General features: G+C 45.3%; 1 protein-coding gene across 1 annotated transcript in view; it reads right to left on the reverse strand.

Annotated features, from left to right (window-relative positions):
- LOC139266712 (dynein axonemal heavy chain 8-like) overlaps positions 1-26,843 on the reverse strand; it is a 2,132,242-nt gene that overhangs the window by 1,526,760 nt on the left and 578,639 nt on the right. The window contains exon 13 of the mRNA XM_070884298.1: positions 14,921-15,118. Coding sequence (XP_070740399.1) covers positions 14,921-15,118 — 198 coding nt within the window. The remainder of the gene's footprint in view (positions 1-14,920; positions 15,119-26,843) is intronic.

Genomic DNA, 26,843 nt, shown 5'->3' on the forward strand with positions numbered 1-26,843 from the left:
ACAGAAAATACTGAGGTGGATTCAAAAAAAAATATTAAATTAAATCTGATCAGGTCAAACTCCTGGGCGAGTGGCGAGCTATCTGCGAAGGTGTAAAAGGAACTTTTGGAAAATGTTAAAAACAGCAAGCTTTAGCAGTTTAGAAGAGACATTTTAACGACTTTGAAACTGGAGCATTTTGAGATAACGAAAAGCAGCCCTCAAACCCTCAAAGCTGAACTCCATTCCAGTTATGGAGAAAAGAAAAAGATAAAGACGCCACTTTGAAAGTAAATAAATGATTTTAAATTAACAAATGTGTTTGTGATGGAAAAAGACATAACTTACTAAATACTAGTTGATGTTTGCTGTGAAAAAGATATTGGTTTAATTAGAAGAAAAAAAAAATTGGAAGAGGTTAAAAACACTCTACATGGATTCGAATTTTAAATTATGAGAAAGTTTCAATGCAGTTTGAAAAGATTTCCAAAATGGAACTGGCACAGAAGTTTAGATTTTGTGCTGAGAGAGAAATTTAAAAAAAAAAATTGAATTTCAGTAAACAAAATTGCTATTAAAAATGTGTGGTCTCATTTTAAATCAATTTAAAAAAAAAAATTATTTGGCAAGTACTTGAATTAGAAGTTAAGAAAACATTGGAGTTTACTCTAAAATGCCGTCTTCCCTGATGAGAAGATTTTTATTATGACCACTTTACTAATTTATGCTGTTTAACAGATTCCTAATTTCTAAGCAAGTTTTGAAGGCACAAAGACTTAAAAAAAAAGAATTTTTCGGATGATTACGTGAAGTCACGTAATGACATCAGGCTTTCTTACAAACCTGTAAAGGAGTTAACCCTTTCCATTGACAGCTGTTTTATACTGGACATTATTAATTTGGATTTCTTAATAAAATAAAGACTCATCTGACAGACAGAGGAAATGGTGGGGTATTCTGAATAAAAATAAAATGGAACTAGCTGGTCAAGAGTTAAAAGCTAAGATAAACAGGCTGGAAGAGATGTTTTAAAAAAAAAACAGGACTAGACGGATAGTGCAGTGCGCAGCCATAGCACCATCACCTATGGCAATAGAGCCAATGTGCCCCACGGTGGGTAGGTGTAGTCCACAAACCCAACCTAACGGTAAAGCAGACAGCGATGTTTGGAGGAATAATGGTGTCATTGGTGTTGATTGGAGTTTGGATAATAATTAGATGGGTCATCGTGCAGGCTCGAGCACAGCAGGCTCAAACGCAAAACCGACGGTAGCCCAGACAGGGACATGAAGTGATAAAGATGGTACGACTATAAAGAATATGGTTAACCTAATCCTTACCTTCGATTCCACAGAGTGACAGCAACACAAGTGGACCAGAACCTAACACCTGGTGACGACCAGGCTATCTGTTTAAAATTTTCAGATAAAACACTCACCAAGATGGGACCGCAGTGGTGACTTCGACACTGGGGACTCATGATACTGGGAACCTCAAGACCCACGCAAACACTGGATGATACCAACGGATTGCAGCGCACTCAGGAAATAAACAACTACATGAACTATGGAGTTTTATTCAATTTGACGGATGGAGTATGTGTCCCAGCGACTAAAGATTGGAGCAAGGACAGGACTTATTTTAATGCATGGTTACAAGTAAATCCTAAGAAGAACCGGGTATGTGTACAGTGCTCCACGAGTATAAGGAGCAGCTGCATTAAACAGAGGGATGTCAAAGGGCCCGATGAATGTACTTTCGGCATAATTTGCGCGCCTCCGGGACAGTCCCAGCAATCAGTCATCCGCAAAAAGAGAATGGGGCTGTATGGGTACTACGAGGGGGTGGGGACGGCTGCAATATCATTGTATGTATGCTTCTCACCCCCTCCAACACCGCGCCCCATAAGAACCACTACATTGCCCGAGGAACTGCCTTGTCCCATAACTACTAAGGGACCAGAGAATGGGATTGTAATGTACAACGAAGGCGAATTATTGTATGATAATGTTAAACATGAAATTGTGCCTGTCCTGATCAATATTTCAGGCATCCAGATGCCGGAATACTGTACAGAACAGTCAAGGAAGATGTATTTTAAGTATTTTAAGTAAAGTTGTAATGCAGCAGGCTGCCGATGCAATGGGTGCCAATAGATTCTGAGGACAGGGGTCAGCCCCCAGGATAAAGAGGGAAATAGTTAATGATATTGCCACCGTTTTCAAGACAGGGAACTCCGTAGTAAACTCAATAGATATACAAGGGTTAAATGAGAGGGTGGAACAGCTTAGAGGGGTGATGAAGGGGTGGAGCAAAACCAGAAAGACCAAGCCAACCTAGGAAAGGAGGGTGCCGAAATCCAGTTGGATGGCTTCTCAGTCCTGGAAGCTCACGCCAAAACCATCAATCATCTCATTGATAGAGAAAAAGAAGATACAGGAAAGCAAAGACAGGGGCTTTGGTCACGCTTATGGTGTGTGGATGCTGGGGCAGATCCACCACAATCTCGACCAGATCCAACGCAGGGAAGTACCCGATTGGATAGACAGTTCACATTTGGCTCAGTTGGCTAACCAGAGGGGGACACTGGATAATTGTACTCTGAAGGGACTGACCCGAGTATACCCAGCAATTCCAGACTGCCAGATGGGAAGGAATACTGGGATAGGGATAGTCCTGATGATCCCCATAGCCACGCCGGACTCAGGACCGTTCCCACTGTACCAACTAGAGAATATCGGAGTAATACGGGAAAATGTCTCCATACGTTACTATCTGACCACCACCTCCGCCGTTCGTCGAAACAACATACTTACCGGGATTTCCCTAACAGATTGCAAGCAAAGGGGGGGGATCACAGTATGCCCTCACCCGGTAGGCCGAGGTGAGCTAGACGAGTGCGGGTTTAACCGAACCGACGGGTGTGTACTAGAAATAGTGCCTGCACACAGACACTTCACGAGGGCAGGCTACGGAGGGAAGGGAAGATACTGCGTCTCGACCACAGAGCGTTCATACCAGTATAATGACCTGCAGTGCCCTATACCACAGCCGAACTTTTGCTTTACGCCACTATGACCTGTCACGATCGGGCAAGCGCCTATCACCCAGGTTAGGCGCCGGAAGTCCGAAGTTATTGAGGTAACCGATCAGCTCCATGATCATTTGCAGGATTATGACGAGCCAGATCAGGTCCCTATCCCACATCTAACTGAAGTATTACGAGAGTTGAGGCTCAGAATGGGTCAATCTGTAAAGCTCTACCACCAACTGCAAACTAAAATCAAAGTACTGGATGAAGATATCGATGTAGACTTACAAAGTCAGAGTTGGTGGAGAAAGGTCTGGGACTGGGGAATAAATGTGAACATCCATCCTTGGATTCGAATAATTTCACACATACTGGTCAGGATACAATTGATCTGAGCAATAACATGGGGCATAATGGCCTGCCAGGCATGCAGGCACCAAGCACAACGAAGAGGAACCCATGATCGGTCCCCAAATACTAAACAAGCCTGTCTAATAAAGGGGCAGGAGGATTTGGCCTTTGTCAATTTGATTTAAGCAACCGGGACTCCTGAAACCGCGTGACTGGCCAGCACGTTGAGGCAGGGAGTACCGGGCCGTGCACAAAATCTAATAAAAGTAGGGCGGTCAGTTAAAGGGGGACTAGGACTAGTCCCTTTACCGAAAGGAGGGAATTGTTGTAGGCATTAGGCACCTGCTGAATATATAAAACACTAGGCATTAGGCACCTGCTGAATATATCTAAACTCATATAAGTTTAAAGCGGCCACATATAAAATGGCTGCCCAAGCATGATGGGAACCCCGTTAGTCAAGTAATGAACTGGGGCTGACCGAGCAATGACCGAGCAATGACCCTGTGAGGCCCACTACCAGGAATGCCTTGGATACAAGATAATTATAATGAACCAGTGATTTCACACAGCCGAAGCCCGAGGAAGAGAGATAAGGGAAGAACCTGCCTCACATAACGAGGTCATTAATCAGCCCGAGCTGACAAAAACTGAACATGCAGTTCCTGAGGTATCAGGGGAATTCTATTGGGTTAAAGAAACCTATATGTAATCGATAATCGTTATGATTGGATTGTGTCCAGCCGAAGTGGGCTGATTATCTGTAGTAAACTGTTGTAAAACATATAAAGATCCATGAAACCCTTTCTTCTGCGGAGTGAAGTGCCTGGATCCAGTCCTGAGGCTTCCTCCCCGCTGGCGTTAATAAAGGCCGCATTGGCGTTGGAACTGACTCTGAGTGTTGAGTGATTCTTCTGATAAAACACTAACACTAACAATCCAAATCGTTAATGTATATTGTAAAGAGCTGGGGTCCCAGCACTGAGCCCTGCGGCACTCCACTAGTCACTGCCTACCATTTTTCTAAACTCCAGTGGATACAAGCCCAGTTGATCCAGTCTCTCCTCATATGTCAGTCCTGCCATCCCAGGAATCAATCTGGTGAATCTTCGCTGTACTCCCTCAATAGCAAGAATGTCCTTCCTCAGATTAGGGGACCAAAACTGAACACAATATTCCAGGTGTGGCCTCACCAAGGCTTTGTACAACTGCAGTAAGACTACCCTGCTCCTATACTCAAATCCCCTAGCTATGAAGGCCAACATGCCATTTGCCTTCTTCACCGCCTGCTGTACCTGCATGCCAAACTTCAATGAGTGATGTACCATGAGACCCAGGTCTCATTGCACCTCCCGTTTTCCTAATCTGTTACCATTCAGATAATATTCTGTCTTCCTGTTTTTGCCACAAAAGTGGATAACCTCACATTTATCCACATTATACTGCATCTGCCATGCATTTGCCCACTCAACTAACCTGTCCAAGTAATCCTGCAGTCTCTTAGCAACCTCCTCACACCTCACACCGCCACTCAGCTTAGTGACATCTGCAAATTTGGAGATATTGCGTTCGATTCCTTCATCAAGATCATTGATGTATATTGTAAATAGCTGGGGTCCCAGCACTGAACCCTGCGGCACCCCACTGGTCACTGCCTGCCATTCTGACAAGGACCCTTTTATTCCGGCTCTCTACTTCCTGTCTGCCAACCAGTTCTCTATCCACGTCAATACATTACCCCCAATACCATGTGCTTTCATTTTGCACACCAATCTCTTGTATGGTACCTTGTCAAAAGCCTTTTGAAAGTCCAAATATACCACATCCACTGGTTCTCCCTTATCCACTCTACTAGTTACACCCTCAAGAAATTTTAGAAGATTTGTCAAGCATGATTTCCCTTTCATAAATCCATGCTGACTTGGACCTATCCTGTCACCTCTTTACAAATGCGCTGCTTTTTCATCTTTAATAATTGATTCCAACATTTTCCCCACCACCGATGTCAGACTAACCGGTCTATAATTCCCTGTTTTCTCTCTCCCTCTTTTAAAAAGTGGTGTTACATTAGCTACCCTCCAGTCCATAGGAACTGATCCAGAGTCAATAGAATGTTGGAAAATGATCACTAACAAGAACATAATAAGAATTAGGAACAGGAGTAGGCTATCGAGCCCCTCAATAAGATCATGGCTAATCTGGCAGTGGACTCAGATCCACTTACCCACCCTCTCCCCGTAACCCTTAATTCCCTTATTGGTTAAAAATCTATCTATCTGTGACTTGAATACATTCAATGAGCTAGCCTCAACTGCTTCCTTGGGCAAAGAATTCCACAGATTCACAACCCTCTGGGAGAAGAAATTCCTTCTCAACTCGGTTTTAAATTGGCTCCCCTGTATTTTGAGGCTGTGCCCCCTAGTTCTAGTCTCCCCTACCAGTGGAAACAACCTCTCTGCCTCTATCTTGTCTATCCCTTTCATGATTTTAAATGTTTCTATACGATCACCCCTCATCCTTCTGAACTCCGAGTAAAGACCCAGTCTACTCAATCTATCATCATAACGTAACCCCCTCATCTCCGGAATCAGCCTAGTGAATCATCTCTGTACCCCCTCCAAAGCCAGTATATCCTTCCTTAAGTAAGGTGACCAAAACTGCACGCAGTACTCCAGGTGCAGCCTTACCAATACCCTATACAGTTGCAGCAGGACCTCCCTGCTTTTGTACTCCATCCCTCTCGCAATGAAGGCCAACATTCCATTCACCTTCCTGATTACCTGCTGCACCTGCAAACTAATTTTTTGGGATTCATGCACAAGGACCCCTAGGTCCCTCTGCACCTCAGCATGTTGTAATTTCTCCCCATTCAAATAATTTTCCCTTTTACTGTTTTTTTTCCCAAGGTGGATGACCTCACACTTTCCGACATTGTATTCCATCTGCCAAACCTTAGCCCATTCGCTTAACCTATCTAAATCTCTTTGCAGCCTCTCTGTGTCCTCTACACAACCCGCTTTCCCACTAATCTTTGTGTCAGCTGCAAATTTTGTTACACTGCACTCTGTCCCCTCTTCCAGGTCATCTATGTATATTGTAAACAGTTGTGGTCCCAGCACCGATCCCTGTTGCACACCACTAAGCACCGATTTCCAACCCGAAAAGGACCCATTTATCCCGACTCTCTGCTTTCTGTTCGCCAGCCAATTCTCTATCCATGCAAATACATTTCCTCTGCCTTCGCGAACCTCTATCTTCTGCAGTAACCTTTTGTGTGGCACCTTATCGAATGACTTTTGGAAATCTAAATACACCACATCCATCGGTACACCTCTATCTACCATGCTCGTTATATCCTCAAAGAATTCCAGTAAATTAGTTAAACATGATTTCCCCTTCATGAATCCATGCTGCGTCTGCTTGATTGCACTATTCCTATCTAGATGTCCTGCTATTTCTTCCTTAATGATAGTTTCAAGCATTTTCCCCACTACAGTTGTTAAACTAACCGGCCTATAGTTACCTGCCTTTTGTCTGCCCCCTTTTTTAAACAGAGGCCTTACATTAGCTGCTTTCGAATCCGCTGGTACCTCCCCAGAGTCAGAGAATTTTGGTAGATTATAACGAATGCATCTGCTATAACTTCCGCCATCTCTTTTAATACCCTGGGATGCATTTCATCAGGATCATGGGACTTGTCGATCTTGAGTCCCATTAGCCTGTCCAGCACTATCCCCCCTAGTGATAGTGATTGTCTCAAGGTCCTCCCTTCCCACATTCCTGTGACCAGCAATTTTTGGCATGGTTTTTGTGTCTTCCACTGTGAAAACCAAAGCAAAATAATTGTTTAAGGTCTCAGCCATTTTCACATTTCCCATTATTAAATCCCCCTTCTCATCTTCTAAGGGAACAGCATTTACTTTTGTCACTCTTTTCCGTGTTATATATCTGTAAAAGTTTTTACTATCTGTTTTTATGTTTTGCGCAAGTTTACCTTCGTAATCTATCTTTCCTCTTTATTGCTTTTTAGTCATTCTTTGCTGTTGTTTAAAATTTTCCCAATCCTCTAGTTTCCCACTAACCTTGGCCACCTTATACGCATTGGTCTTTGATTTGATAATCTCCTTTATTTCCTTGGTTATCCACGGCTGGTTATCCCTTCTCTTACCGCCCTTCGTTTTCACTGGAATATATTTTTGTTGCGCACTATGAAAGAGCTCCTTAAAAGTCCTCCACTGTTCCTCAATTGTGCCACGTTTAGTCTGTGTTTCCAGTCTACTTTAGCCAACTCTGCCCTCATCCCACTGTAGTCCCCTTTGTTTAAGCATAGTACGCTCATTTCTGACACAACTTCCTCACCCTCAATCTGTATTACAAATTCAACCATACTGTGATCACTCATTCCGAGAGGAACTTTTACAAGGAAGTCGTTTATTTTTCCTGTCTCATTACACAGAACCAGATCTAATATAGCTTGCTCCCTTGTAGGTTCTGTTACATACTGTTCTAAGAAACAATCCCGTATGCATTCTATGAATTCCTCCTCCAGACTACCCCGTGCGATTTGAGTTGACCAATCGATATGTAGGTTAAAATCCCCCATGACTACTGCCGTTCCTTTTTCACATGCCTCCATTATTCCCTTGATTATTGCCCGCCCCACCGTGAAGTTATTATTTGGGGGCCTATAAACTACGCCTACCAGTGACTTTTTCCCCTTACTATCTCTAATCTCCACCCACAATGATTCAACATCCACTATTTCTTGGGCCACTTCCTTAAGTACTCTGGAATGCAGCCTATCAGGCCCTGGGGATTTATCGGCCTTCAATCCCATCAATTTCCCTAATACAATTTCTTGACTAATAAGCATTTCCTTCAGTTCCTCCTTTTCACTAGACCCTCGAACCCCTCGTATTTTATAATGTTCCCCATTATAAATTCACCTGAAAGAAGGATGAGAAGGATAGTTTACCTTTGTCACGGTCAGAAAGGATGTCATTTCAAAAGAGTGTAAGTGAAGCTTCAGTTGTATGGAGCCTTAGTCAGACCTCATATGCACTGTTTTGGGCACTGATCCTCAGGAATAATATACTGGCCTTGGAGGGGGCGTAGCACAGATTGACCAGAATGATACAAGTGGTTAAAGGGTTGAACTATTTGGCATCAAGTCAGTTTGTAATCCATTGATTTTGGAGGGTTGAGGGGTTGTATAATTGAGAACGGCTTTGTGTCTTAATGCAAGGAGTATCCGCAATAAGGTGGATGAATTAACTGTGCAAATAGATGTTAACAAATATGATGTGATTGGGATTACGGAGACGTGGCTCCAGGATGATCAGGGCTGGGAACTCAACATCCAGGGGTATTCAACATTCAGGAAGGATAGAATAAAAGGAAAAGGAGGTGGGGTAGCATTGCTGGTTAAGGAGGAGATTAAGGCAATAGTTAGGAAGGACATTAGCTTAGATGATATGGAATCTATATGGGTTGAGCTGCAGAACACCAAAGGGCAAAAAACGTTAGTGGGAGTTGTGTACGGACCTCCAAACAGTAGTAGTGATGTTGGGGAGGGCATCAAACATGAAATTAGGGGTGCGTGCAATAAAGGTGCAGCAGTTATAATGGGTGACTTTAATATGCACATAGATTGGGCTAACCAAACTGGAAGCAATACGGTGGAGGAGGATTTTCTGGAGTGCATAAGGGATGGTTTTTTAGACCAATATGTCGAGGAACCAACTAGGGGGGAGGCCATCTTAGACTGGGTGTTATGTAATGAGAGAGGATTAATTAGCAATCTCGTTGTGCGAGGCCCCTTGGGGAAGAGTGACCATAATATGGTGGAATTCTGCATTGGGATGGAGAATGAAACAGTTAATTCAGAGACAATGATCCAGAACTTAAAGAAGGCTAACTTTGAAGGTATGAGGCGTGAATTGGCTGGGATGGATTGGCGAATGATACTTAAGGGGTTGACTGTGGATGGGCAATGGCAGACATTTAGAGACCGCATGGATGAACTACAACAATTGTACATTCCTGTCTGGCATAAAAATAAAAAAGGGAAGGTGGCTCAACCGTGGCTATCAAGGGAAATCAGGGAAAGTATTAAAGCCAAGGAAGTGGCATACAAATTGGCCAGAAATAGCAGCGAACCTGGGGACTGGGAGAAATTTAGAACTCAGCAGAGGAGGACAAAGGGTTTGATTAGGGCAGGGAAAATGGAGTATGAGAAGAAGCTTGCAGGGAACATTAAGACGGATTGCAAAAGTTTCTATAGATATGTAAAGAGAAAAAGGTTAGTAAAGACAAACGTAGGTCCCCTGCAGTCAGAATCAGGGGAAGTCATAACGGGGAACAAAGAAATGGCGGACCAATTGAACAAGTACTTTGGTTCGGTATTCACGAAGGAGGACACGAACAACCTTCCGGTTATAAAAGGGGTCGGGGGGTCTAGTAAGGAGGAGGAACTGAGGGAAATCCTTATTAGCCGGGAAATTGTGTTGGGGAAATTGATGGGATTGAAGGCCGATAAATCCCCAGGGCCTGATGGACTGCATCCCAGAGTACTTAAGGAGGTGGCCTTGGAAATAGTGGATGCGTTGACAGTCATTTTCCAACATTCCATTGACTCTGGATCAGGTCCTATGGAGTGGAGGGTAGCCAATGTAACCCCACTTTTTAAAAAAGGAGCGAGAGAGAAAACAGAGAATTATAGACCGGTCAGCCTGACATCGGTAGTGGGTAAAATGATGGAATCAATTATTAAGGATGTCATAGCAGTGCATTTGGAAAGAGGTGACATGATAGGTCCAAGTCAGCATGGATTTGTGAAAGGGAAATCATGCTTGACAAATCTTCTGGAATTTTTTGAGGATGTTTCCAGTAGAGTGGATAAGGGAGAACCAGTTGATGTGGTATATTTGGACTTTAAGAAGGCGTTCGACAAGGTCCCACACAAGAGATTGATGTGCAAAGTTAGAGCACATGGGATTGGGGGTAGTGTACTGACATGGATTGAGAACTGGTTGTCAGACAGGAAGCAAAGAGTAGGAGTAAATGGGTACTTTTCAGAATGGCAGGCAGTGACTAGTGGGGTACCGCAAGGTTCTGTGCTGGGGTCCCAGATGTTTACACTGTACCTTAATGATTTAGATGAGGGGATTAAATGTAGTATCTCCAAATTTGCGGATGACACTAAGTTGGGTGGCAGTGTGAGCTGCGAGGAAGATGCTGTGAGGCTGCAGAGCGACTTGGATAGGTTAGGTGAGTGGGCAAATGCATGGCAGATGAAGTATAATGTGGATAAATGTGAGGTTATCCACTTTGGTGGTAAAAACAGAGAGACAGACTATTATCTGAATGGTGACAGATTAGGAAAAGGGGAGGTGCAAAGAGACCTGGGTGTCATGGTACATCAGTCATTGAAGGTTGGCATGCAGGTGCAGCAGGCAGTTAAGAAAGCAAATGGCATGTTGGCCTTCATAGCAAGGGGATTTGAGTACAGGGGCAGGGAGGTGTTGCTACAGTTGTACAGGGCATTGGTGAGGCCACACCTGGAGTATTGTGTACAGTTTTGGTCTCCTAACCTGAGGAAGGACATTCTTGCTATTGAGGGAGTGCAGCGAAGGTTCACCAGACTGATTCCCGGGATGGCGGGACTGACCTATCAAGAAAGACTGGATCAACTGGGCTTGTATTCACTGGAGTTCAGAAGAATGAGAGGGGACCTCATAGAAACATTTAAAATTCTGACGGGTTTAGACAGGTTAGATGCAGGAAGAATGTTCCCAATGTTGGGGAAGTCCAGAACCAGAGGTCACAGTCTAAGGATAAGGGGTAAGCCATTTAGGACCGAGATGCGGAGGAACTTCTTCACCCAGAGAGTGGTGAACCTGTGGAATTCTCTACCACAGAAAGTTGTTGAGGCCAATTCACTAAATATATTCAAAAAGGAGTTAGATGAGGTCCTTACTACTAGGGGGATCAAGGGGTATGGCGAGAAAGCAGGAATGGGGTACTGAAGTTGAATGTTCAGCCATGAACTCATTGAATGGCGGTGCAGGCTAGAAGGGCCGAATGGCCTACTCCTGCACCTATTTTCTATGTTTCTATGTTTCTATGAAACAATTTCCTTTTATGGAATTCAGAAGAGAGCATAATCATAAAATTACAGCAAGGCCATTGAGGTGTGAAATCAGCAAGCATTTCTTCACATGAAAGATAGTGGGAATCTGGAACTCACTCCCCAAAAAGCAGTGAATATTGGGTCAATTGAAATTTCAATGACATAGATCAATAGATTTTTGTTCGGTAGCAAGGGATATGGGTCAAAGGAAGGTAAATGTAGTCAAACTACAGATCAGCCATGATCTAACTGAATGGCAGAACATGCTCAAGGGGCTGAATGATCTACTCCTGTCCCTGTATTACTGTGTTCCTTAAACCCTACTTCCCTTCCTCCTCCACCCTCACCTTCAATAACATGTGATGAGCTCATGGACTTGTCACTGAAATTGTGACCACCATCAATCTGTCTCTGCAGCAAACCCACTTTCCCCTTTCCCACCAACCAAGCTTCCTCCGAAGGTATGTCCCTGCCCTAGCCCTGACCCTCTCTCTAGATTCTCTCCTTTCTCCCCCATGCTATCTCCAAGCACATCTTGTCCATGATATCCATCTCTCGATCTTATTCCCAGTAAACTGTTGATCAACCAACTTCCCTTCCTGCTCCCATGGTAGCTGACACTGTAAACAGTTCCCTTTTCTCAGAGACTACCCACCCCCCTATCAAATCTGCCATCACCCGTCTTTTCAAAAAACACACCCTTGACCCTCTGTCCTTGCAAACTAACACCCCTTCTCCAACCTCCTTTTCCTTTCCAAAGTTGTTCTACGTGCTACATAATATTTATAACACAGAAACAGTCCATCAGGTTCATAGAAACATAGAAACATAGAAAATAGGTGCAGGAGTAGGCCATTCGGCCCTTCTAGCCTGCACCGCCATTCAATGAGTTCATGGCTGAACATTCAACTTCAGTACCCCATTCCTGCTTTCTCGCCATACCCCTTGATCCCCCTAGCAGTAAGGACCTCATCTAACTCCTTTTTGAATATATTTAGTGAATTGGCCTCAACAACTTTCTGTGGTAGAGAATTCCACAGGTTCACCACTCTCTGGGTGAAGAAGTTCCTCCGCATCTCGGTCCTAAATGGCTTACCCCTTATCCTTAGACTGTGACCCCTGGTTCTGGACTTCCCCAACATTGGGAACATTCTTCCTGCATCTAACCTGTCTAACCCCGTCAGAATTTTATATGTTTCTATGAGGTCCCCTCTCATTCTTCTGAACTCCAGTGAATACAAGCCCAGTTGATCCAGTCTTTCTTGATAGGTCAGTCCCGCCATCCCGGGAATCAGTCTGGTGAACCTTCGCTGCACTCCCTCAATAGCAAGAATGTCCTTCCTCAGGTTAGGAGACCAAAACTGTACACAATACTCCAGGTGTGGCCTCACCAATGCCCTGTACAACTGTAGCAACACCTCCCTGCCCCTGTACTCAAATCCCCTTGCTATGAAGGCCAACATGCCATTTGCTTTCTTAACCGCCTGCTGCACCTGCATGCCAACCTTCAATGACTGATGTACCATGACACCCAGGTCTCTTTGCACCTCCCCTTTTCCTAATCTGTCACCATTCAGATAATAGTCTGTCTCTCTGTTTTTACCACCAAAGTGGATAACCTCACATTTATCCACATTATACTTCATCTGCCATGCATTTGCCCACTCACCTAACCTATCCAAGTCGCTCTGCAGCCTCACAGCATCCTCCTCGCAGCTCACACTGCCACCCAACTTAGTGTCATCCGAAAATTTGGAGATACTACATTTAATCCCCTCATCTAAATCATTAATGTACAGTGTAAACAGTGTATGAGAAATAGTAGGAGGCCAAGGGTAGATCAAATTTATTTGTTTTGTCTTATAACACTCCTGTGAAGCACCTTGGGATGTTTTACTACGTTAAAGGCACTATATAAATACAAGTTGTTGTAGATCCTTGGGGGACTCCAAAGGTAACAGTATGGGAGCAGGAAGAGTAGCAAGTGATTCTCTGCACATGCCTGGATAGAGAAGAGTGATACCAGATAAGGGCAGTCCCACTCAGCTGGACCATGGAGGAGAAGCATTGGAGGTGGATGACATGGTGAATTATGTCAAAGGCTGCAAACAGGTCGAGATGGATGAGCGTTGATAGTATGTCACAGTCACAGAGAATTTCATTTGTGACGTTGATTAGGACCTTTTCAGTGCTGTGGCAGGGGCAGAAACTTGTTTGGAGAGGTTTTAACATGAAGTTGTGGAAAAGAGGGCACAGTAATCAGGAAATGACAATACATTTAAAGGTAAACTATATAAACACATGAGGAAGAAAGGAATAGAAGGATATGTTGATGGGGTTAGAAGGGTGGGAGGAGGCTCGTGTGGAGCATAAACACCAGCATGAATCTTATTAATGCTGACTTCATCCAAAGAATGACATCAGATTCCACATGTACGTTGATGACACCATACTTTAACAGCATTTTCTCATCCCCTCCACTGATTCCAATGTCAGCCTGCTTGTCCGCTTGCCAGCAATGGTCACAATTTCCTCCAATAAAACATTGAGAAGACAGAGGCTATTATTTTTGGCCTCCACCACAATCTCTTTTACCTCGCCATTGATTGCATCCTATCCCCACCCCAGCAGCTGTCATAGGCTGAAACTGACTGTTCACAACTTCAATGTCCTATTTAACCGTGAGCTGAGCTTTCATCCTCATATCTGATCTATCACAAAGACTGCCTGCTTTCACCTTCGTAATATGACCCTTCTCTGTCCCTGCTTCAGCCCATCTGCTCCTGAAAACTTTATCCATGCTTTTGGTCCCTCTAGACTCAAATGTACCGATGGTCTCCTGGCTGGCCTCCCATCTTCCACTCTCCATAAACTTGGGCTCACCTATCACTCCTGTGCTCACTAAAATACACTGGCTCAGGTCCACCAACGCCTTAAATTTAAAATTGTCTGTAATCCTCTGAGAATTTTGCATTCCTCCAACTCTGGCATCTTACCTCCACTCCATTTTCCCCTCCATTGGTGGCAATGCCTTCAGATGTCTAGGCCCTAAGCACTGGAAATTCCTCCTTAAGCATCTCCACCTCTCTCTCCACCTTTAAGATACTTGTCAAAACTTATCTCCTCAACCAAGCTTTTGGTCACCTGTCCTAATAAATCCCAGCCCCAGTGGCTCATCCTTCTGCAGGCAATGTCCATTTATATTTGGTGTGATTTTTGCTACTCTGATAAAGCTGCTGGGTTTAAATGTTCTCAGTACTTCGCCTTTTTGGTGAAGAAATCTGAACCATCCATGCTGACAAATAAGGAAAGAAAGAGGAAAACGGCAGGAAAGATATAAATAAAGCGAGGTGGTTAATTATATTTAACAAGGTAAAATTATCTATCCCCGACTGATGGGAGTACATTCCCAGTGACTCTGTTGTTACCTCTAAATCAAAGATTTGTTTCATGAATACAGCGTAGTCTGCATTGAACTCTTTCTTCCGAGGATCCAGAATGTCATAATGACTCTTTTTCAGACTCAGATAGATATTATGGAATTTGATTGCCAGAATCTCTATTCCTTCAATTGTGGATTTTTTCAATATAGAAAAGGTCTTCACTGCTTCAACCATTTCTGTGATCTGCAAATTTAAATGAATGTAGATTACTTTGAACAATTTTATAAAAAGGTTTATTTATTCTTTTAAAATAATTGCATTAATTAAATCATCATCATAGGCAGTCCCTCGGAATCGATGAAGACTTTCTTCCACTCTTAAAATGAGTCCTTCGGTGGCTGAACAATCCAATATGAGAGCCACAGTCCCTGTCATAGGTGGGACAGATAGTCATTGAGGGCAAGGGAGGATGGGACAGATTTGCCGCATGCTCTTTCTGCTGCCTGCGTTTGATTTCTGCATGCTCTTAGCGATGAGACTCGAGGTGCTCAGCGCCCTCTCGGATGCACTTCCTCCACTTAGGGCCAGGAACTCCCAGGTGTCGGTGGGGATGTTGCACTTTATCAGGGAGGCTTTGAGGGTGTCCTTATAATGTTTCCTCTGCCAGCTTTGGCTCATTTGCCATGAAGGAGTTCCGAGTAGAGCGCTTGCTTTGGGAGTCTCGTGTCTGGCATGCGGATAATGTGGCCTGCCCAGCGGAGCTGATCAAATGTGGTCAGTGCTTCAATGCTGGGAATGTTGGCCTGGTCGAGGACACTAATGTTGGTGCGTCTGTCCTCCCAGGGGATTAGTAGGATCTTGCGGAGACATCGTTGGTAGTATTTCTCCAGCGACTTGAGGTGTCTACTGTACATGGTTCATGTCTCTGAGCCTCAGAGAAGGTTCACGAGGTTGATTCCGGCGATGAAGGGGTTGACTTATGAGGAAAGACTGAGTAGGTTGGTCTTCTACTCATTGGAATTCAGAAGAATGAGAGGTGATCTTATTGAAAGGTATAAGATTATGAGGGGGCTTGACAAGGTGGATGCAGAGAGGATGTTTTCACTGATGGGGGAGATTAGAACTAGAGGGCATGATCTTAGAATAAGGAGCCACCCATTTAAAACAGAGATGAGGAGAAATTTCTTCTCTCAGAGAATTGTAAATCTGTGGAATTCGGTGCCTCAGAGAGCTGTGGAAGCTGGGACATTGAATAAATTTAAGACAGAAATAGACAGTTTCTTAAACGGTAAGGGGATAAGGGGTTATGGGGAGCGGGCGGGGAAGTGGAGCTGAGTCCATGATCAGATCAGCCATGATCTTATTAAATGGCGGAGCAGGCTCGAGGGGCTGTATGGCCTACTCCTGTTCCTATTTATTGCGTTCTTATGTTTTTATACAGCAGGGCGGGTATTACTACAGCATATTAATTAAATGCATATATGACAGTCAGCCTGCAAAATGTACAAAGGCTGCATGATGTTAAGGCCTTTGGTTTAGCATAACTTTCCTGATTTTGGGCTCCATGCCACTGTTTATGAAGCCAAGAATCCCTTATGCTTTTTTCACAGCCTTATCAACTTGTCCTGCAACCGTCAAAGATTTGTGTACATATATCCTCAGGTCTCTCTGTTCCTGAATCTGCTTTAACATTCTGTTTCTTCTGTTCTGTGCTGTCCTAAAATGAGTCTGCCAATTTCCAGGGGTGAGGGAGGACAATTCTTTTGTGAGAGAGTCCTTGAGATCATGCTGAGATACCTGATGGTAAGGAGTGGCTGCCATTTTTGCATATGAGCAGTACCTTCCTTAGCAAGCTGCAGTCCGGGTTGCCTGCGAAGAGATTGCTGAACAGGCGAAAGCTCAAAGTCTATATGTCATCCTCACTGATGACAAAGCTATTCAACACCTTAAAGACATTTGCCAAGGTGAGTGCACTGCAATGCAATGCCTTTAACACAAACACACAGACCTCCCTTCAACCAGCTGTATACGCATATGGGATGCTTCTAATCTTTTTGCGCCTTCTTGTTCTATCTAGCAGAAGGTAACACAATTCAGTCATTGAACACAGAATCATTATAGAATCATAGAATAGTATAGCACAGAAGGAGGCCATTCGGCCCATCGATCTGTGCCAGCTCTTTCAAAGAGCAATCCAGTTCATCCCACTCGCCCCACTCTTTCCCCATACCTCTGCAACTTTTTCTCCTTAAAGTATTTTTGAATGCCCTTTGAGTAAAATGTCAGAAGTTGGATCTTTTATCTTCCCAGTAAACATCTCACTGCTTGAGGGTGAAACCATAACATATTCCCCTAGTACCTGATGCATGTTCTTGCAACCTTGCTCAGAGAAGCACAATGTTGAATTACAAAGCTATGGAAAGCCTCAAGAAACAGTCAGCATTTTGTTAATTTCTTACAATTGCAGACAAAGGATACCCACCATAAAAGGTAGAGATTGAAAACTGGAAATCCCTCTCCAAATCTGAAGCTGTCTAAAAGAATTAGTCTTGGACATAGCGAGAACCCAATCATGGTTCCAATTGGAAAGAGGCATGCAAGCAGTGAACAAAATTCTGCAGGTTAGTATTCAGTCTTCAATCTTTCTTGTCCCTCAAGGAATGAGTCTGTCACTCATGCATGCTGCCGAAATGTAACTTAGCTACTGCCATAATATTATAACTGTGGTGCTTGAAATGCACTAAGTATCTTACAGATTCTACTTGCTTTTTCCCATTGGTGTTTTCATAGTGCCTCCTGAGGCGCATCAGCTTGCAGGGCCAGAAGGCTAATCCACTTCCCACTATATTGCATTATTCAATCCAGCTTCCGCAAGCATCATTGAAAAATATGCACTGCAGATGAAGATGAAGAGATGTCGGAGACACAAGGAAAAACATGGCATGAGGGAAGAAGAACAAGTACAGGTGGCAGCAGAAATCAGCATGAAATAGGCTGGAGGACCAGTAGTAGGCCACTCAAATGCTGTTAGCATTACAGCATCATTTTTTCACCACCCAAATTTCTAGACCAATGGTCGTCATTGTCAAAACAGTTAATAAATGTTCAACAGTACCCAGATCTGGTTCTTTTGCACAGATTTAAGGTGTTGGGCAACTGAACCAAAGGCGACATGAGGATAAACTTTTTTAAACAATGAGTGGTTAGGATTTGGAATGCACTGCGTGATAGGGTGCTGGAAACAGATTCAATAGTAGCTATTATATCTATAATATACCTTTGAATGACTCCACGAGGCAATGTGTTGTACTCAAACTGTAGTGACCTTGGTTCTCTATTCGTAACTCCAGAGTGAGGCAGCCGCATGGTGGCTCCCCTTTTATACAGCCCCTGCCACGAGAGCAGGAACCAGTTGCACCCTCTAATGGTGCCAGCAAACTGAACACAATATTCCAGGTGAGGCCTCACCAAGGTCCTGTACAATTGCAGCAAGACCTCCCTGCTCCTATACTCAAATCCTCTAGCTATGAAGGCCAAGATACCATTTGCCTTCTTCACCGCCTGCTGTACCTGCATGCCAACTTTCAATGACTGATGTACCATGACACCCAGGTCTCGTTGCACCTCCCCTTTTCCTAATCTGCCGCCATTCAGATAATATTCTGCCTTCGTGTTTTTGCCACCAAAGCTAGCACTAATCATTTACAAGGGTTATACAGGACAAGCAGTTTGTTTGATCACAACAGATTTCTGGCTTTCTCAAAGGCAGCCTCTTGTGAATTCCCCCATACCCAGTCATCTCCCTTGCGCAGTAGCACATGTAGGGGTTCTAGCAGGGTGCTTAACCCGGGTAAGAAATTACCAAAATAGTTAAGGAGTCCCAGGAACGACTGCAGCTCTATCACATTTTGTGGTCTCAGCGCGTTCTTGATTGACCTCCGTCTTGGCGTCGGTGAGTCTGATGCCGTCTGCTGCGATTCTTCTTTCCAAAAACTCGACCTCTGGTGCCAGGAAAACACACTTCGAGCCCCACGCTGAGTCCCACGCGATCCAGCCGACTAAGAACCTCTTCCAGATTCTTCAAGTGCTCAATGGTGTCCCGACCTGTAAGCAGTATGTAGTCCTGGAAAACCACGGTGTAAGGAAGCGACTTTAGCAGGCTCTCCATGTTCCGTTGGGAGATTGCCGCGGCTGCCCGAAACCCGAATGGGCATCTGTTATAGATGAACAGACCTTTCTGCATGTTGATGCAGGTGAGGCCTTTTGAAGATTCCTCAAGCTCCTGCGTCATGTAGGCCGAGGTCAGATCCAACTTGGTGAACATCTTTCCTCCAGCCAGGGTCGCAAATAGGTTATCTGCCTTGGGTAACGGGTACTGGTCCTGTAGCGAAAAATGGTTAATCGTTAATTTATAGTCCCCACAAATTGTGACCGTGCCGTCACCTTTAAATATCAGGACAATCGGACTGGCCCACTCGTTTAATTCCACTGGCACGATGATGCCTTCTCGTTGCACCTGGCCAGCTCAATTTCCACTTTCTCACGCATCATATATGGTACCGCCTGTGCCTTGTGGTGGATGGGTCGCGTACCAGGAACCAAATGGATCTGCACTTCCAATGCCTGGCTCAAACAACAATGGAAATCTGCTCAGAACCTGGGTACATGAGTCATCGTCGATGGATGAAAGCGCTCGGATGTCGTCCCAGTTCCAGCGGATTTTTCCCAGCCAGCTTCTGCCAAAAAGTGTGGGGCCATCCCCTGGCACGATCCACAGCACGAGTTTGTGCACTGCTCCATCATAGGATACTTTGACTTCTGCACTGGGATCAGTTCCTTGGTGTAAATTCTTAGTTTGGTGCGAATGGGGCTGAGCTTGGGCCTGTGTGGCTTATTGCACCACAGCCTGTCGAAGACCTTTTTGCTCATTATGGACTGACTCGAACCCATGTCCAGTTCCATGGATAATGGAATTCCATTCAGTTCACATTATTGGTGGACATTTTGTGATGAAGGTGTGTACCCCATACACTTCTGACTCCTTGGTACGAGTCTCCAATTTAGCCTGATCCACCGTGGATTGATCTTCCTCTGCAACGTGGTGGTTTGCAGGGTTTGCACCTCGCCTGCACATTTGCTGGTGGTGTCCCATTGTTCTGCAGCCGTTGCACGCATAATGCTTGAAGCGGCATCGATGGGCCTGATGATCACCTCCACAACGCCATCAGGATATTAACTGCCTCGCATTAACGATTGATGGCAGACTCTGGGTCATCTGAAGTCGTGCAGCAGCAGCTGGCATGTATGTTCTGCCATGTATATGCCTGCTCGAAAACAAAGTTACTTTGTGCAACGTACTGGCCGAAACCTCTTTATGCTGCGAAATTTGTTTGGTGTTGTCGCTGGTGGACATAAATGCATGGGCTATTGTTATGGCTTTGCTCAGATTCGGAGTTTCAACAGTCAACAGTTTGCGAAGGATTACCTCATGGTCAATGCCCAGTACAAAAAAGTTTCTTAGCATTTGTTCTTAGAATCCCTCAAATTTGCAATGTCCTGCAAGGCGTCTTAGTTCGGCGACAAAGCTCGTCACTTCCTGGCCCTCCGACCGTTGGCACGTGTAGAACCGATACCTCACCATCAAAGCGCTTTCCTTAGGATTTAAGTGCTCCCAGACCAGCTTACACAATTCTTCATAGGATTTAGTTGTTGATTTTACCGGAGCTAGGAGATTCTTCATGAGGCTATAGTTTGTTGCCCTTCGTTTGGCAACGTTCTCGTCCCCTTCTAGCTCCTTGGCCACGAAGTATTGGTCGAGTCTCTCCACAAAGGCCTCTCAATCATCCCCTTCTGAGAACTTCTCCAGGATACCAACTGTTCTTTGCATTTTCGCGCGGTTGTTCGTTACCTCGTTGCCAATTGATATGCTCACAATAAACTGAGTACTGTGAACAATGAGTAAATGTGACCTTAGCTCCTTTTAATAAGACTCCAGAGTGCAGGTACCTCGTGGGTGGCCTGCTTAAAAATAGTGCTCCCAAGGGATGCTGGGATCCCTTGGGACTCCAACAAGTAGGCTCGCTGGTGGTGGTGTGATACAGGTTGCAAAGGGTTAAGTACATAACAGTTACCAGTTTGGATGGTTCGATGATGCAGTGGAGGCTCCAGTGGGTTCTGGGTGTGATCCATGTGTGTGTCCATGACTACATACATCCATTTCCGCACCCCCCTCCCTCCACAGCGAGATCATGCAACTGGCCCATTACATTAATATACGGGATCAGACACAGTGCAAGTACAAAGAAAGGAAGAAAAAACATATTTTTTTACAGTTTGTATCATGACACCTTGGTTCAGTGATGGACATTTGTTACGTTTTACATGGAAAAAAATAGGTGCAGGAGTAGGCCCTTCGAGCCTTCAATAAGATCATTCCCTCAGCACCCCTTTCCTGTTTCTCTCCATACCCCTTGATCCCCTTCGCCATAAGGGCTATATCTAACTCCCTCTTGAATATATCCAATGAACTGGCATAAACAACTCTCTGCGGCAGGGAATTCCTTAGGTTAACAACTCTCTGAATGAAGAAGTTTCTCCGCATCTCAGTCCTAAATGGCCTACCACTTATCCTAAGACTGTGTTCCCTGGTTCTGGACTTCCCCAACATCGGGAACATTCTACCCACATCTAACCTGTCCCGTCCCGTCAGAATCTTATATGTTTCTATGAGATCCCCTCTCATCCTTCTAAACTCCAATGTATAAAGGCCCAGTTGCTCCAGTCTCTCCTCATATGTCAGTCCTGCCATCCGGGAAACAGTCTGGTGAACCTTCGCTGAACCTTCATTTTACGGTCGTGTGCCAGGATTGGGTAGATTGCATTCATGGTTCAGTCATGGTCAGTACTGAGGTAGCAGTACAGGTATGCGAGGACGCTAGTTCCAGAGCAACCGGACGGGGTCCTAGTTGTCTGATGGCGGCGCTGCGCCCCCTGCTAGCGGGGTGGGCTTGGTTTGCTCACCTTGCCAGGACTCAGGGCCTTTGCCGTTGCCTAGTGGTGAGCAGAGACACAGATGTGTGTGGCCTCCCTGTCCTCCTTTGAGGGCTGAAGAATCTTCCGCCTGCTCTGGTGTTGGGAACCTGGTTGTTCCAGGTCCCGTTTGGGGAGCTCGTTGGTTCTGACCTTTCACCCCCGGACAGGGTCTGGGGGCTGCGCCATCTCCATCCGGGTGGGCAATAGCGGCCGACTGTGCGTATTAGCGCCGTTTTCATTTCCAGGTCCGTGACGAATAGTGCCATCGGGTGCCTGCAGCGTGGGATAGACCTGGGGCAGGGTATCAGGATCAGTGCCTTTACCCTCCCGAATTCGCTCGCTTGCTACTTTTGGGGACACTCTATTCCTGACATCTTGCAACAACATTTTGTACTTTATATTTGTTGTAGGAGGTAGGCACCTTTAGAATATACCAGAATACTAGGCATTAGGCACCTGCTAGATATATCAAAACTCACATAAGCTTAAAATGGACACACACATAAAATGGCTGCCCAGGCATGATGGGAAATCAGGTAGTCAAGCTGTGAACTGTTGAACGTTCAATGACCAAGCAATAACCCTGTGAGGCCCACTGTAGGAATGCCTGGGATGCGGGAAGACAGAGATAAGAAGGAAACCATCTCCTGTGAACAAGGTCATAAACCAATTAATTCCCCAGGAAGAAAGGTAAGAGGGAAACCATCTCCTGTAAACAAGGTTATAAACCAATTATTTCTCCCAGATGAAAGAACTAGGGAGAGAACCTATAAAGTCATCGATCAGCCCAAGCTGACAATAACCGAACATATGGTTCCCTGGATACTAGGGGAATTCTATTGGGTTAAAAGAACCTATATGTAATCTATAATCGTTGTGATTGGCTTGTGTCCGGCCATGATGGGCTGTGTAGCTGTAGTAAACTGTTTTGTAACTGTTGTGAAACATATAAAGGTGCATGTAACCCTTTGTTCTGTGGAGAGAAACCTGGATACGGTCCTGAGTTTTTCCTCCCCGCTGAGCGTAATAAAAGCTGCATCAGCATTGGAACCGACTCTGAGTGTTGAGTGATTCTTCTAAGAAAACACTAACGCTAACAATATTCTTAATCGGTTCGTTACATTGCTTGCCATGCATACAATGTCTTTTAAATTCAATTGGTTGCAAGTCTCTTTTAAGAAAACCCTGCCACATCATGCTGCACCTCGCTGCAGCAGGGACGCCATCTTGCCTCTGTCCTCGAGGTTGACTGCCTTGACCCTTCTCTCCCGCGATTCTGCCACAAAAGCTGGAAGAGTGCCTGTGAATTCGATCTTCCTCCCCTGGAGTCCTGCCATTTGTGCCAGGAATGTACTTTTAGGTCATTCCGGTTGGATCATTGCCACGCAGTCGTGATGGATGGTCTGTGCCTCAGGTGCTGTGCTGGTCTGTTCTCTGGTGCCTGGCCCAAGCGAAGGTGAGGTTTTGCTCTGCCTCTGAGCACGGGGGACATCGATTGCTGGAGTGAAGAGGTGCTCCCACTTCCCATCCACCTTCTTCCGAGTAGTGTTGGACCATAACCTGCAACAATCCAGAGGTAACGTGCACCACGCCATTATGGATTACACTTACGTCCGCACTACCAAGGACTGGGATCAACTCCGTGGTGTAGGTGCACAACTTTTCCTGTATTGGAACCAGTTCAGGTCGTTTTTCGTTCCATAGCCTCTCAAAGGCATCCTGGCTCATCACTGACTGGCTCGCTCCCATGTCCACTTCCATGAAGACTGGAACGCCGCTTATCTCAGCTTCCATCTTCACTGGAGGACATTCAGTGGTGCAGGTGTACATATAACTCCATACACTTCTTCTTGGGGCTGAGCTGCCACTCTGGCCAGATCATTATACTCCCCGCTGGATTCAAAGTCATCTACCGACTCCTCTGCTAGGCGGTGAGTCGTATTTCTTTTACACATACGCTGGAGGTGGCCCTTCGTGTTACAGGCTTTGCATACGTACTCAGCAAACCGACACTGGTGAGCCCTATGGTTTCCTCCGCAACACCAGCATGGTGCTACTCGATTAGCACCCCTCGGCAGACTCTGAGTTCTGGAACCCTGAGGTCTGTGCTCTCTGCCCTGGGCAGAGCCACGTTCTACAGTCTTGCCTATGAAAGGCACCATTCTGTGTACAGTTCTTGCCGGGTTTGAGTCCATGGGATGAATAATTTGCTTGGTGTTGCAGGTCGAGGTCATGAACGCCTGACTGATGCTGATGGCCTTCTGCAAGTTGACTACGGTGTCAGTAGATAGTAGCTTGTGAAGGAGGCCCTCGTGGCCACTTCCCAGAACGAAGATGTCTCTCAATGCTTTGTTGAGGTGCGAGCCAAAATCACACAGTGCCGCAAGTCTTCTGAGGTTGGCAGCATATTTTGCGATCTCCTGACCCTCAGATCTATGGTGAGTGTAGAATCTATACCTGGCCGTGAGGATGCTCTCTTTTTGTTTTAGTTGGTTGCGAATTAGTTCAATCAGCTCATTGTATGTTTTATCCTTGGCCTTCATGGGTGCCAGCAAGTTCCTGACGAGGCAGTAGACCTCGGGCCCACAACTGGTCAGCAGTATATCCTTGCGCTTCTCTGCCGATGCGTCCATCTCCCCTGCCAGGTCGTTTGCCACGAAATATAGCTTGAGCCTTTCCGTGAAGGCATCCCAATCATCACCCTCTGCAAAGTATTTTAGTGTGCCAAAGGTAGCCATAATCGCGTAAAAGTCCATATTCTCATCGCCAGTTATTATGTCTGTAATGTACCTATGAATGACTCCACGAGGCAATGTGTTGTACTCAAACTGTACTGACCTTGGTCCTTTATTCGTAACTCCAGAGTGAGGCAGCCACGTGGTGGCTCCCCTTTTATACAGCCCCTGCCACTAGGGAAGAAAACCTCAGTCTCCTCCAGTTGCACCCTCTTGTGGTGCCAGCATGTATATACACAGTGTAAACCTTATTGATATTACGTCAGGTAAACAAGTCTCCATCTGGATTGCTCTTTGAAAGAGCTGGTGCAGACTCGATGGGCCAAATGGCGTCCTTCTGTTGTGTACTATTCTATATAAATTCAGATATTTTATACTACCCGTTATCGGCAAGATTTTGCTGGTGGTGGATACAATGGCGTCTGCAATTTTCTGAGGGCCAGCAGCTCTGTCGGTAAAAACGATGTCTGTGGCAATTTAAATTAGGGAGCACGCCGATGTAACATAACGTCGGTGAAGTTGGAGCTTGGAGCCGAGTTTAGCGCTGGGTCTTAAGTTCACTGTGAAAAGCCAGCGTTCAGCAGACTCACAGAGGCGCTGTCAGCACCTGTCAGGTAAGTTTGCGTTTAAGATTTTGGACTGGATTTCTTTGATTATATTGAAGTAATGGCTTGCTCCAATACATATTAACAGTTTTTTGAGTGTGCAGGAAGTGCTGCTTGATGCTTGCAAGGCTTCGAATGGTAAAGGAAGGCCTCTGAGAAGACAGAAAATGCTGGAAATACTCAGCAGGTTAAGCAACATCCATCGAGAGAGAAACAGAGTTCATGTCTCAGGTCGATATGCTGCCTGACCTGCTGAATATTTCCAGCATTTTCTTCAGATTCGCAGCATCTGCTCGTAGAGGGAAGAGGAAGATGCAGAAGAGGAATAAGCAGAAGGGGACTGTCATGTATCTTACATTATTATATATAACTGTATCCTAACATGCTATACATGACTGTAATAAGATATGACCTGTAACCACCAGCATACCTTACCACCAGGGGTGCACTTGCAAGAGACAGGTATATAAGGACAGGTCTCAGGCAAGTGCAGCATTCCAGAGCTGTGAAATAAAAGTGCAGGTCCAGAGTGACCTTGACTTCACTACATGCCTCGTGTGAATCTGTACTGAGGGGACAGGACTTTACAGTGGCGACGGGTTACGGGATTACAGAATCCACAGAATGGCGAACAACGGATCAGATGAAAAGTACAATGCGGGAGACAATTGGGAGGACTTTATAGAAAGGCTCCAGCAAAGCTTTGTAACCAAAGACTGGTTAGGCGACGATAAGGCAGACAAAAGAAGAGCCCATCTCTTGACCAGCTGTGGCTCGAAAACATACGCTTTAATGAAGGATCTGTTGGCACCCGAGAAACCAGCAAGCAAGTCGTTTGAAGAATTGAGCACACTGGTAAGAGACCACCTGAAGCCAGCGAGCAGCCTACACATGGCCAGACACAGGTTCTACAACTACAGACGCTGTGTGGGCCAGAGCATACCCGACTTCGTGGCGGAACTTCGGAGGTTGGCTAGTTTATGTGAGTTCTCCGATGAACTGAGGAGAGAAATGCTGAGAGACTTTTTCATTGAAGGAATAGGCCACGCAGGCATATTCCGAAAGCTCATAGAGACCAAGAACCTGACCTTAGAAGCAGCAGCACTGGTTGCACAGACATTCTTGGTAGGGGAAGAAGAAACGAGGTTGATTTACAATGCAGGTACGACAACTAACGAAATATTGGAACAAGAAGCTCACAGCACTAAACAAGCTGCTACTCCCACACACAGACAAAACCAGGAGAACAGGTTCTTGACAGCAGGCAGAAGCCATCAAGGGCCACAGGAACGGCCGTTCACAACTCATCAACCCACAATGCAAGCAATCAACTACAAACTGAGAGAAGCTCAAGAGAGATCAGCCAGACGCAGCTCATTCTTTGGAAACTCTTTGAACAATGGAACAGGTCTGTGCTGGAAGTGTGAGGGTGGGCACTCGGCAAGGGGATGTCGATTTCAGCAGGCTGTTTGCAGAAATTGTGAATATACAGGGCATTTGGCCCGCATGTGCAAAAAAACGGGAGCTCGGCTGGTATACGAATCGGATGGGTCGGAAAGCGGACCAGAAGATGCTGGGCACAATACCTGGGACACC

Source organism: Pristiophorus japonicus, chromosome 7 (assembly GCF_044704955.1).
Source record: "Pristiophorus japonicus isolate sPriJap1 chromosome 7, sPriJap1.hap1, whole genome shotgun sequence".
NCBI lineage: Eukaryota > Metazoa > Chordata > Chondrichthyes > Pristiophoridae > Pristiophorus > Pristiophorus japonicus.